The 13636-nt window shown below is 43.4% G+C and overlaps 1 protein-coding gene across 1 annotated transcript in view; it reads left to right on the top strand.

Moving 5' to 3' along the window:
• Nucleotides 1–12706, top strand: part of LOC137886671 (zinc finger matrin-type protein 3-like) — a 35550-nt gene extending 22844 nt beyond the window's left edge. The window contains exon 3 of the mRNA XM_068729228.1: nucleotides 12660–12706. Coding sequence (XP_068585329.1) covers nucleotides 12660–12670 — 11 coding nt within the window. The 3' untranslated portion in view covers nucleotides 12671–12706. The remainder of the gene's footprint in view (nucleotides 1–12659) is intronic.
• Nucleotides 12707–13636: the final 930 nt, after the last annotated feature.

Here is a 13636-nt window from a genome sequence, read left to right as displayed (position 1 = left end):
AATAATTGTGTTTATTTGAGGTGATTATAGTGACTGTGGAATGAATAACAATGCATGGAGGGCCTGACCTCCCCAGCGGTGCGTTCAAGTCTCTGCGTTGCCGTTTTACAAATATCCGTCTATGTGCCTCTGGAATGAGTCGAGTTCTCTCAGACGCCTCTCCTCTTCTTCAGCACATTAAAAGCAGAAAGCAGTGATTATTAAGGCTAATTCATACGCTTAATATTTAGGGACATAACATCAGAAAAGTGGTCACAAACTCTAAGAAGCTCTCAGATCCTTTACTCAGTTAAACTTAAATTTGCAGACAAGACCGTCGCTGTAAAACAAGAGTCGTTTAAGGCGAATATCACACAAAAAGAGTTTTGAGATTCACCGCAGAATCAAACTCCGCTCTGCAGCGCGTCGATCCAGCAATCAATCCGGAGATTAGTCCGCAAAATGAGCGAGCTGTCAGGTGAACAATAATCTCTCCCACCTGCTCGTTAAAATGAACAGTCTGCACGCTGCCGCTGGCTTCATCTCAAACAGTTTTAAATTAAGGATGCAAATGATTAATGCCTTTCTATAAGAAATATAATATGTTTGCATGGTTACAGAGACATCCTCACTATGAGCGACCCTGTACTGTAGACCGAGCCTAACTGAACCTGATGCAACAAATGGAAAATCACAGTTCACAAGAATAAATAGCAAAATAGAATAAGATCTTTAAACCATTAATAATGCTTCATTTGAGCCACTCTTATCATCAGAAATGACGTTTCAAAATGTAAAAATGTGTAAAGGAGACACTCTGAAAGGACCAGCAGTAGAGGTTAACTTCCACAAGTCAAATATTACTCCACTGCTTACTTTGGCTGAACCCTAATCCAATACTGTTGAATTATGATGGTGATTATATCATTTACACTGAAGCGTTGGTGGCAAAAAAATAATGACTATGTGGCGCGTGATTGACTCAGGTGTTTTGATTGAAAGCTCTGCACACTCAACCTATTGGAGAGTGAGGAAGTAATGTATTCTAATCAAAGCAGGAGCTTACAATCAATCAGCACAGAGCGACTGCAGCTCTGATGTAAACACACCAGCTGTGTGGTTGGATGTGGTCGGATGTTTTACATGTTTGAGCTTTGAGCCGTGATGTTGGTGACTTTGGGGAACAACAGATAAACCGACTTGATAAATGTCGCTTATTGTTGTCAAGTAATGGCAGGAAGGACTTCACATTTGAATGTCCTGAAGGAAGCATGCAGGTGAGAACCCTGAATAGAAAATAGAGCTGAGAAGAAGGAGAGGGAGAAGAAGAGGGAGAAGAAGGAGAAGAAGAAGGGGGAGAGAGGTGGGATGTTCATGTTGCTGATAGCCAGTCCCATGCTCTCTCTCTCTCTCTCTCTCTCTCTCTCTCTCTCTCTCTCTCTCTCTCTCTCTCTCTCTCTCTCCCTCTCTCTCTCTGTCTCTCTCTCCCCCCCCCGCCCCCCTCCTCTTCCTCACTCTCTCTCTGTTACATACTGATGCACACAGAAGAACACACACTTGCTCTCCAGACTCTCACCATCACACTCTAAGCCTCTTTTCCTTCCCTGCTGTTTTTCTCTCCTCCGCTTCATTAAGGGCAGCGTGATCAGCGGAGCGCACAAGCCTTTTTTTTTTTTTTTAATTGAAGCTCACATATATGTGCGTTCGTTCGTTCTTTGGCTCACGGCCAAAGATGCGTTGGTTGACCGAGAACGGAGCTCACCTCAGTCAGAGGATCACAGGGGAGCACAGATAGACGGAGGAGGCACTTTTTGATTTGCTCAACTTCTCTGATGGGAGCTGAACTGGCAGCAGGCGCCTAGAAGTCAGATCCAGAAGAAAGTGGCGAGCGGAGGAATCGGATCACACGTGGAGATGGTGTTCGGTAAGAGCATTTGTTTACTCGTACGGAATGCAATAGTCTGACGAGCAGCTGAGGATGTATCCGTCTTGAGATGTGTTGTTTCTGTGCATCACGTCTGCTACATGCATGCGAGTCCTCCTCCTGTTGGCTTACAACAGTGTCTTCACATCGTTGCTCAAGGGCAGGCTCGCTCTCCTGCCCACCATCTGCCCTCATTCAGCTCCTCTGCATCCCCCCAAAAAAACCGAGTCCCTCGCCTGTTTGTTTTTCTAATTGACCCCCCCCCCACACTCCCCCCCTCCTTTCTGATGAAGCCAAGTGTGGAGTTCAGACCGATACGACACTGTGGCTCCCAGATGTGTCGAGTCATTTCAGAGCCACACGAGAGCCGCGTTGATATCGCTGCGCAGATTGCTGGCAATTATGTCTTCGCCTCCCGAGGGAAATATGCCCAGATTAGCTCGCATAATTGGAACCTGTTAAAGATAAAGGCAGTGTGGGGACAGCAGAATGCTGTTTGCATTAAGAGTTTTATAAATTCAGAACTACTTTAACCACTTTTTGTTTTACCAGCACGCGTCGGTACATCGCCAGTTCACAGCTTGACCTCTGGATGAACAAGAGTTCAACGTGGATGTGTGGTAGATATGGTGGAGCTGAGATGATTAATCGGCCAAAACACACTAAAGCTAGTAGATGTTCTGCCTTTTATCTGTTTTTATATCACTTAAAATTGATTGTCTGTGGGGACAATAACCATTTAAACACGTCACTCTGGCCTGTAATGAGTTGTGATGGCCAGGTGTCAGTAATAAGCAGATTCATCTGTAATGAAATCAATTGTTAGTTGCAGCCTCAGATAAAGGTTTGTGTGTTTCACATCACTACATGAGGAAGAAGTGTAATGTCTCGTGGAGTTAACATATGGCGCAGGTTTAAATGATGTGTCTACATTTGCATTTTGGTGATATACTTCAGTGGCTTATGGACACACACACACACACACACACACACACACACACACACACACACACACACACACACACACACACACACACTGCGCCATGTGTGCCTGGATGGAAACTACTGAGAAGTGTGTGTGTGTGTGTGTGTGTGTGTGTGTGTGTGTGTGTGTGTGGAAGCTCTGGATGCTTTCTTCTTTAAATGGCAGATTAGAGAGATCAAAGGGAAACAGTTGGAGAGGAGATAACTGTAGCGCTGTGCCTGGTGGCCATGCTGCAGCTGTCCCCACCCCCCCCAACCCTCCACCCCTCCATCCTCCACCCCTCCACCCCTCAAGAGCTGCGTTTGGAGGCTGCAGTGACGGCATATGTGTATACATCTTATTCTCTGTTCAGTATAACCTGCAAGAGATTTAATGTGTCAAAAAATCCTAGAATAACATTTATTTCTCAGCTTTGAGATTTATATGTTTCTGTTCTTTTGTTGCTTAGCTAGTCGACGTCAAATGTAGCAGAGATTGCATTAGTGTAATAACGACATATTACCACGTGACGCACACAGAGCGACACGGTGACTGCTTTAGGTAATTGCGTGTTCAGAGGAGCGCGGCACGGTTGTAAATGAACTGCGTCCGGTGGGGTGAAAAAAGGCTAAAATGCGAGCGCTACCGTGGTCGGCTTCACGTCTGGCTGTGGATCTTTGTAGGAAATGTTTATTCAGCTCTTTGTTCAAAAACATAATATTCCGAACGGAGAACTGATATGAAGCTAACCGGGGATTACAGCAAGACACAAGACGGTTCATGCCTAAACATTTGGTAGAAAAATGTAAATTAAAAATAGACCGAACAATAAAACGGATAACGTAAACAAATGCATTCATTATGACATTGTAAAATAATGCGTTCCAGTATTTGGGACACATTGTCCCTTTTAGCTTTCAGTTGACTCATCAGCCCTCCTGTTGCCCCTCCTGTTGCCCTCTACTGTCAACTAACAAATGCTGCAAAATGTTAACATGTTAATGATTATAATGAATCACAACGTGTGACACAGGCTGGCTTGGGTTGTGACATCCAACCTTCTTTAGTCCCTTTTTTAAAAAGAGTCAAACAGAAGTCTAAACTTGACTAAAATCCTGTTTGTGCATTCTCATAACACAATGCATTCTGCCACCAACACACACACAACATATGTATGATGTATCAGAGGTTAAAAACACCACAGAATGGCTTTAAATTGCAAAAAAATGACAGTTGTATGAAGTAACCTAATGCAGCTAAGCATGAAGCGGTTTAAATGATTCTCTTATTTGATTGCACCTGAAGTATACATATTATATATGCACTTATTTTGGCCAGGGTAAAAGGTAAGTGTGACGTGATGAAGATATTCAACATGTCTGATGAGACAGAAGTTCATAAGTCACTTTGGGTGGGACCGTTCATTTTCCTGATGGGGCTCAAATTCCACCATCCGGCAGCGTTAACGACTCGATTATTCTGATCGCAGGGTAATGAGTATATAGCACAGTATGGTTGTAATTGCGACAGCGATGGTGCAGATTATCATAGAGAACAAATTTAATTAGGCTACTGTACTCTGACTTGGTGCCTTGTGTCGTTGAAAGCTTTGTTTTTTAATTTATTTGTGCCACAACAGTATATCTAAAACATTAGTGTCATTAGTGCCTGTGGAGCCAGGTCTGCGAGTCAAGAGCATATTAAGAACGATATGCCGACATTGTGTCTGTGGCAATGACACAAATCACACAAATCACACACACACACACACACACACACACTTGTTTCTGTCACTTAAGAGGACATTGCATTGATTTACATTCCCTATTCAAACCATCCTAACCTTGAAGTAAACCCAATGTAATCTAATGCAGTGTGATTGTCGTACATACATACTCGTCCTTTACTTGTATCTTACTTCCCTGGTGGTTGATAATAATCAATATGCACATGCGTGTCATCTCACCTCACTCTTGCTTTTCTGTCCATACTATGAGATTGGGAGCATTTCGATTGCCTCTCAGCGGCTCTCAACATGGCGACGCCTGAGCCGGTGGCGCGTAGCTAACGGCGCTAAACGGCGCAAACCGCGGCAAAACGTGTCGAAGCGGCTAACGGTGTTTTTACCTGAGGGGGAGCCGGAGGGAGTGGGCGCTGTCATTTGTGGACGGCATTATCGTCTGTAACCGCCGTGTGACAGCGGTGCAGAATGGCGGCCGTGAGCTAACCGGTGGGGCTCGCTCACCTGGGCTAACATTTAGCACCGCGGTCAGCTATGTGAACAAAGAAAGGAAACGCTCGGATAAGAACACACACAGAGGGTTAGCGGCTTCATTCTCTGCTAATAGATTTTACCACACTCTATCTTTTGATGGCACATAAACTGTACATGAGCCGTTTTTGATTAGTGGCATTATTGAGTTTTGAAACATCAAAAGATGAAGATTCGTGGACGGATTTTCTCTTCAAAATCGTATCAAGCTTCTAGTTGTTCATGTAGAAGCTTAGAGTGACTCACATCATGCATTTTTCCAAATGTGCCCTGGGAATGGAACTGCATGCCAAGACCAAACTACATTAAGTCATTCTAATGGTTTAGACACATGCCATGGATTTCTGTTTTTGTTCTTTTGGGGGGGGGGATTTGCCAAGAGCTCATGAAGATATCTGGTGACCAGGACTGTGACGGTGATCTCGGTGGTCTGTAGAGGCCGTGTGGGACTGTCTGTCGGGCGCGTAGAGAAGACACTGAATGGTTATTTCAGTGCATTACAGATTAAATCAGCTGTTTGTGTGGCTTAAAGGATTCAAGTGACCTTACAGATCTTGCTTGTGTTGCAGGGGTTTAATGTGCTTTTTTTTAATTCAGGCATTAACATTTGTAAAAAATAAAGAATTCTGACATTGTAATAGTGTAGATGGAGGGATCGTCGCTCCCCGATGTCCACGTCGTCTGCTCAGATTGTCATGAGATTTGGTATGAATATTTTCACTTAACTTAGAAGATTATTTTAGTGACATCCTGACCTTTTTGTCTGGAACCACAATTTGTTTTTTGATGACCTCACACTCGACGCCTAAAATTGTACACGGTCACAATCTGTCGGGCAAATCGCCATGAGACTTACTGAAGGAGAATAACATGAAACGTGAATCTACACCATTTATAGACTGTTTTCATTTTGCACTTACCTGACAAAGTCTAGTGTCATTTGTCAAATGGAAGGATATCTAGTTCCACTGCAAAACAGTCAGTCTAACTGGGATCCAGCACACAGTGGAAAAATGACAGTTTGTCACCGCCATTATGGAATGGACTCTCGAGGACACTGGCACTGATGCTCCCTCCATGTCCTTCAAACAGGAGTCGTTAGCCTGTGGCTCGACCTCAGTCTGAATCCCGCTGGTCTACGTAAGCTGTGAGGAAGAGTGCAATGGTTGCTCAAAATCACTCCTTAGATGTGTAGCAACCAAGACTATTTCTAACTTTTGACAGGCATGAAGATGGCTTTGCAGTATATCTACTTGATGTACGTGAACGGCTGCTGACGGAGGAGAAGTAGTCTCTCTTTGGAGTGGTGACAAACGATTGAGGTCAATTGTTACAGAAACTCTTAAATGACTCAAATGGTGCACATGCTTCAATTTAAGATGCGCACGCTCTCGCACGCAGTCACACGCTCAAACTGCACACCGGCAGCAAAATGCATTCACGTTTTTGGTATTTACTGAAACGCTGACTTGAATGGAAAAATATTGAGCTTCCCAATCCGGCGACGTGCCTCGAAAATCAAGCAGAAAATGCAAAACCTGCTGAAATATGCAGCTGTTAGGAGACATGACATCGCCCAAAAATACTAATTCAAGTGCTCTCTATTAGGATTCCTGCAGTACACCGTCAAGATGTGTGCGTGATTAGCTTAGCTCCAGTGAAGCGTGTCAGATTTAAGTTGAGGGTTTATTTCAGCCTTTGACCTTTTTCTTAAAACGCATGTTATGCCCAACATGATGCTATGAGTAGGAAGCGTTTCATTGAGTGAACACTGAGGTGTCACACTTCTAAACTACAAATATGTTTCAAAGATTATTAAGTTTCAGCCACTGAAGTTCAGTATGTTGCCTATTAAAAAGGTTTCTAACCCTGTGAAATGGGTCTTATTAAACCTAAACTTGACAGCTATATTATGCTACAACACTGTGGCTCAAGTTAATTGCTAACATAATTCAGTTTTTTTTTCTTCCAATAAGTATGTTTTAATTTTTAGGATAGCATCCAAGACTGGCACTAACAAAGTCACGTAGTTAGTTAATGATAAGCTAACACGCTGCCTTGCCGCTAGGTTGTAACCAGCGCTTATGTTTGGCTTTCTTAATATTATCTTTTATATATCAGCGTTTCCATCATGCGCAACCGAAAATGTAGTGTTGTGCAGAATGCAGCATTTTTGTTGCCGGGTACGTTACGAAAGGAAGGGAGTAAAGCTAGGAGTCAACGTAGGCTAGGTTGCTTGCTAGGTGTTAAGCTAGTTAGCCTGACATGCTAACAACTGCAGCTCACACAAGAGTAGATAAAGGCAACTGTTGCTCTTGTGTTTTTATGATTGGAAGCTTTTTAAATGCTGATTGCCACTTTTCTATCACCCCATGCGCTCGCTGATGCTAGCTTGTATTCTTCATTTGTATCCCTGCAACCATCTTTTTGAGTTGCACCAGTTTGCAGAGATGCTGTGTTTCTCAGCTCTAAAGCCAAGCCTTCGAATGTACGATCCTTCAGTCTCCCTCCACAGGCAGACAGCCAGTGAGGAGCATCCAGACTAGAGAGCTGCTAATTACGAAGTTCATGGAGCGGATAAAGCTGCAACAGACTTTAAATATCAATAAGCATGTGCAGCACATCTGCTGACTGCCGTTCAGCAGGTCTGATTAGACTCAGTCTTATCTCAATTCAAGCAGATGGTGGCGGTTTGTTTTAAGTGTGTGCTTCATAAAGACACACAGAACGTTATGGAAGGGCAGAGGAAAGAAAACACAACAAACCCTGCTCTGTCTGAGCTGCACTGATAATACGTTCGCCCTCATTTCCCAGCAGATCGACGTTATCTCCTAGTGTTTGTTCATCCCGCATGTCCACGGAATCTAAAAGTGCATCACGTGCATTCAATATGAAGCCCTATGTGGAAATGATATAAATAAAAAGTCCTTTGCAGAGTGATCACAATGCCCTGTGATTTTTTTTTTCTCCTTTTGACCAGAGGACACTAGTCCCAGATTTCACCTTGAACAAACTCAATAGAGATGTGCGGACCCCGGGGTGAAAATGGGCCCACAGCGCTCCGGTAGAAAGTAGGACAGATTACCGCGGGGAGCCTGTTCTGGGCTGCACGGTGCCCCGCAGGTAGAACTTCTCAGGAAGCTGCCGGCTCTGGCAGCTGTGGCTGCGTGACTTTAAATAGACGGTGACAGCCGGTGGGAGAATTTGCCTGTCGGTCGCCAGTTCGTGGCCTAAATGTACTTTGTCACAATAAAGATGATTTATTTAAAGACCACACAGTGCAAGGCGAGGGCAGCGCTTTTTAAGCCATCATGGAAATTAGGCTTTTCGCCGTATTGTTTCCATGCGGGGGGAGCTAAGCGGAGCTGTCAATGGCGGTTTTAATGGATGCTAATTCATCCTCCAGAGCTCATCGTGAATGCCGAGCTCGCTGCCTGTTGTGTAAGCAGTGAATGGCATCATCATTACTGCAGGAGCGCCGCGCGCTAACCACTTCTGTTTTATGACTCAGAAAAGCTGTGCGCTTCATGCTATTATGAAGTGGAAAACACACCATTCAATTTTCATCGTTTGACAATGTGTTGTGCGGGCTTAACGGCAACACCCTGTCAGAAGCAGCAACACTTTTTAGCCTTCCTCAGCGCTTAATCCTGCCTGTTTGATTAAACCGTTTGTTACGACTGAGTGCTGTTCTGCAGTAGAAAGATTACTGTTAGTTAAAGATGCAGTGACGTCATGCACTGTGCAGGAGTGACTGAATGGCATCATGACTGTATATATATATATGTGCATATGTTAATTATATCACTATTCACTATTAACTCAACAGTAATGCACCGTGAGCTGCAAACTTTAGAAATAAAACACATTCCAATATAACTGTGGGCTTTTTGGTGCAATAAAGTTATTTTTGTTAATTAGCTCTTTCAGTGAAATCTGGGCCATCTGTTGACTGTGACTTGTATATTTTTGCTCAGCAGATAAACTTAAGAATTACGTTAAAAGACTTGGTTGATTTGGTTGATTTTACAGTCATTCCTCCAAACGTTTGTATGTCATGTTTTGGTTTTGTGAGCTTTTTCTATGCAGGAAGATTAAAGAGAGTCATGAGCCCAAAAGGTCACAGATCTGTGGGGTCAAGTCAGTCTGAATCAAAGCTGTAATAACTGTCCATCACCTACTATGACGTGAAAGAGTATCTGCGTTTTGTCTTGCTCTAGATTGAGCTTGCACCACGGTGTCTCTGGTCTCCGACACTCTGACTAAAATGTGTTCCCACGAGTAAATCACTCCCAGAGCTGCATAACTCATTAAACGTATTGCATTGGCGATAATATAGCAAAACGCGTTTGATGCCTTTTTCCATATTAAGTTCAGTGAAGTGAAGGTTCAGTTGTTGATGTCGCAGAGGAAGCTCATCGGGGGACGTCGGTAGGCGTCAGAAATGAGAGCGAGCCTCAAAAACCGCCATGTTGGTTCAGACCTGAAGACTGGCTGAAGACGGATGATCCCGGGAAATGCATTCACCATGAAAGGAGCCAAAGCAGCCTTTCCTCTGATGCTTTTGCTCTGATTTGCCGCTATGAAATCGTCTCACCCCCCCCCCCCCCCCCTTTTTTTTTTTCCATCCTTCATGAAAAGATGCCATTTCCATCCCTCTGTGATTGCTGTGATGTTGAGTCACCCAGAGACTAATCCTGGAAATAATAGAGATTAAGCTTTTCCCCAGTTCTTTTTTTTTTTTTTTTTTTTCAAGGTGCTATAATTTCTCCAGCTCATAATCTTTTATCCCTTCTCAATACGGGAAGGTTGGCTGCTGTGACCTACGCTCTCAGCCTCCGTGAAGAAGAAGAAGAAGAAGAAGAAGAAGATATCTTCCCGCATAGCAAAAAGAAAGTGAATTCAGATTAGCGAGCAGGAACCCGATCCTTTTTTTTTTTAAATGTGGAATTACTTTTATTGTAGGAAGAAATAAAAGGAAAATCCAAAAGTGACACAAACTGTACTCTATCAACTGTTTGCTAAACCGAGAGCCGAAGTGTAATGGATGAAACGGTCTTTAGCATGAATGCTGACTAGCTTCCCTAGTTTAGTTTAGAGCAACATTAGCAGCTCCGTTCTGCTCTTTACTGGACTTTGGGATGTTTAAACTCCAGCAGCTCCAGCAAACGTTACCTGAGACAGTGTATCAATCAATGTCTATATAGATATATGATTATATAAATATATATAAGTCTTCTACATGAGTCATCAACTGGTGAAGATGCTCATTCTTGCCTGGGACGTGGAAGTTTTAGCCTAATTCTTTTAGCATCAGATATGTAGCCATCGAGTGCATATTTATTCATTTATTTATTTTACTTTCCAAGATTCTTGTCGTAAAATCTTTCAGCTGAAAACATTCAGAGGTCGCCTAGAAACGGACTCGTTTATGTCAAACAAAATAAATTATAAAATTAAACCTTTTTTAAAAAAAAATTCACAGTCATTTAGTATTTAAAACAAATGTGTTAAACAGAAAGTTCACCAAAACAGCAAAGCTGAACAAAGGTCAACGGGACCCAGAAACACAGAATAGAGTCACAGTACTCCTGTCAGTACAAGTTCTCACAGACGGTTTGTAGTTTGTTCAGCTCAAAACGCAGTTAATTAAACGTTCCGCCCCGCTGTGTTTTGTGAATGTGTGCGTGGGGAGATTAACGAGATCAATTTCAGATTTGTGTAGGAGAGGGAATCAAACGACGTCCCCAAAAGTCATTCTGACGGCAGATTAAGCACGTCGGCCCGCGGTCGTCTCTCGTTCGCTTCCTCTCATTTCTCACCACACTCGTCATTCGCTCCCAATTCCGCGTAACGCAATTCAACGCACTTCATTGGCATCGGCGGTACGTGAACGGTCCCGGTGGGGGCATTTAAATGAAATCTGGAATTCATCAAAAGCAAAATTGAATCAGTCAAAATGTGTTAACTCGTGTGTGTGTGTCTTTTGTGTATTTGTGTCTTTCCACAGAGACGTGTGGTGCACTTTACACATGCAGGATAAAATAAACGGTAACAATCAGCTGCAATCATTTCACATTGTGATCTAAAGAGTACACGGTGCGCTGGAGTGCCAGTAAACCGCTGAATAAACAGAATTAACGGTGCAAAAACAAGACAAGACGACAAGTCGTTGAATGTGTATTTGATAAGGATTATGATGTCACGACGTGGAGATTAGGAGTTAGCAGTAGCCTTAGCTTCACCCCGTTTCTGGATGTTTTCCAATGACTTCTGCTTCATTATTTGTCACAGCTTTGTTTTGGACTTTCACACCTGCCTATAGCTTTTCCTCTTTTCAGTCCTTTCTCTTCTCTTCTATTGGTTCCACCCGTCTCTACTCTACAGCGACAGAGATAAAACTGCCAATTTGTATTCATGGCTTTAAATCAGATAGAGATTCACTTCTCTCTTTGTGTTTGTGTGTTTGCTATCAGGGGGGGGGGGGGGGGGGGGGGGGGGGGGGGGGGGGGGGGGGGGGGGGGGGGGTGGGGGGGGGGGGGGGGGGGGGATCCAGACGCACGGTTTCAATTTGTTCCATTTTGTGTCGCTGCTCGGTTTGAGATTGTGAGGCGGCGCTGGTCTGGGGTTAATCCCTCATTTGCATGCTGGAGTTATTTGGTTGATCAGTCTGTTGACCCTCTGAGCGAGTTAAGTATTTCAGTCGTTCGTCTATTTTAATGGTTCTCTTCCCTGAACGTACCAATTTAAATTGAATGGAGCCTCAGTTCTTTGTTGTTTTTTTGTTAATACCTTTTTTTGCCAGGCCGGTGGATGGCAATGATGTCGGTCGGTCCATTACTTTGGTCTGGACTCAACCTGAAACCTTTTGATTCATCCGATATCAATAAATACCTAAAAACGAATGACATCAGCCTCAGCTGTACTTTGTGTTCAGTGCTGATCAGCTAATGTTAGCATGCAAACACGCTACACTAAGATGGTGAACATGGACACATTTCAGTTCCATATATGAAGGCAGATTTACAACACATCGACTGCCAGAATAAAAGCACCCTGAGGCAACTGAGCTGCAGGCGATGATGCAACAAGACGTTCAGTGTTGTGTTATTACCACTGACGCTGCTCTGTTGTCTCACCTACACAGAACAACTCGACATCTTTAATCTCTCTAAACCTCTTTTTATAGGACTCCTGAAATCCTAAAATCTCATTCCCCCTGCAGTACGGTTCTCTGAGCATGTTCTGATTCTGTCCCCCTCCTCTTCCTCTTGTTGCGTCTCTCTGCTCTGCTCAGGCTTTAAGAACCGTTTTGAATATGGGACCAGATTAGTGAAAGCATGCTAACGCTCGAGGTGGAAGAAGCAGGAAATTGGGGGGAAAGTGACTTTCTTGTTGCTGTGTTTTTCAGCACTATGGAATAACACAATTTGAATTGTTTTTAAAGACCGACTGTAAAGAATACATTTTACTATAATCTATGTTTTGGTGCTACAGTCTCTTCACATATCTCCTCGCAGATCTTCCCTAAATCCAAAGTTAGTGAGTCATCTCTCCTCATCCTCCGGTCGTCATCTGGTGTGTTCATACTTCTGGCTTCAACGGTCGACTTCATTCACTTCTTCTATGCAGAAGTCTCCTCGCTCCGGCCGCTGCTCCCCTTCAGCCGTCTCGTCTAACTCCTCCTGGCATTTTCCGTCCCGCTAAGGCCAAACCTCCCCTCCACCCTCAGGAACCGCAGAGTTCAAATCCACACCAAGTCTTTCAAATGGAAGTGAAACACTTGTGAAGGAAGAACATTTTGTTCTTTTTTTTTTTTTTTAATACCTCAAGATAGTTTGATCAGTTTCAGCAGTAAATTTGCAAAAACATGCTTCAACTTTGAGTAAAGTTTCCTTTGAAGTCAAATTCTTATAATTGATTCATTCAAGCAGCATGACGTCCTGCATGCACAAACAACATGGAGGCAGAACATTCCTCCCTAAATATTCAATATTCTGTAACAGACACACTGTATGTATTGATATGGCAATGCGCTGCATAGATGAGTTGTGTGAATACAGTGAACCTATTTATACACACAAGTATGTACAAGTATTTCATGTTTTGGATAAAAAATAAACTATTAATTCACAGTTATCATTATTAAAGTGTGAAAACCTTCCTTGTACTCAATAAGCCCGAGCTTCATTCCTTTACACCTGAATCTCTACAAAAAACACTCCATTCAAACGTAAACTGACTCCAGATCCACTGCTTACTCCTGTTCATTTGAACTGTTATTTACGTGACCTTTTATACGTTCAGCACACGGCCATTACGATTATGTGAGACGCTTCAACGTGAGCCCGCTAATGTTTACTCCGGGTCTAGACAAAGGTCAGCGCTGTGCTGCTCTTTAAAGCATGAGCAGGCTGCGAGCGTGATGAGACGAGAGGTCGCGTGAACGGAGACTTCAAAAAGCATAATGTGACGGGGAAATTGCTGTGGGGATTCA

Source organism: Cebidichthys violaceus, unplaced genomic scaffold (genome assembly GCF_023349555.1).
Source record: "Cebidichthys violaceus isolate CVI_PGR_0920_01 unplaced genomic scaffold, fCebVio1.0.p SCAF_45, whole genome shotgun sequence".
Taxonomy (NCBI): domain Eukaryota; kingdom Metazoa; phylum Chordata; class Actinopteri; order Perciformes; family Stichaeidae; genus Cebidichthys; species Cebidichthys violaceus.
Note: the sequence above shows the minus strand (reverse complement) of the source record. Positions and strands in the feature narration are given on the sequence as shown.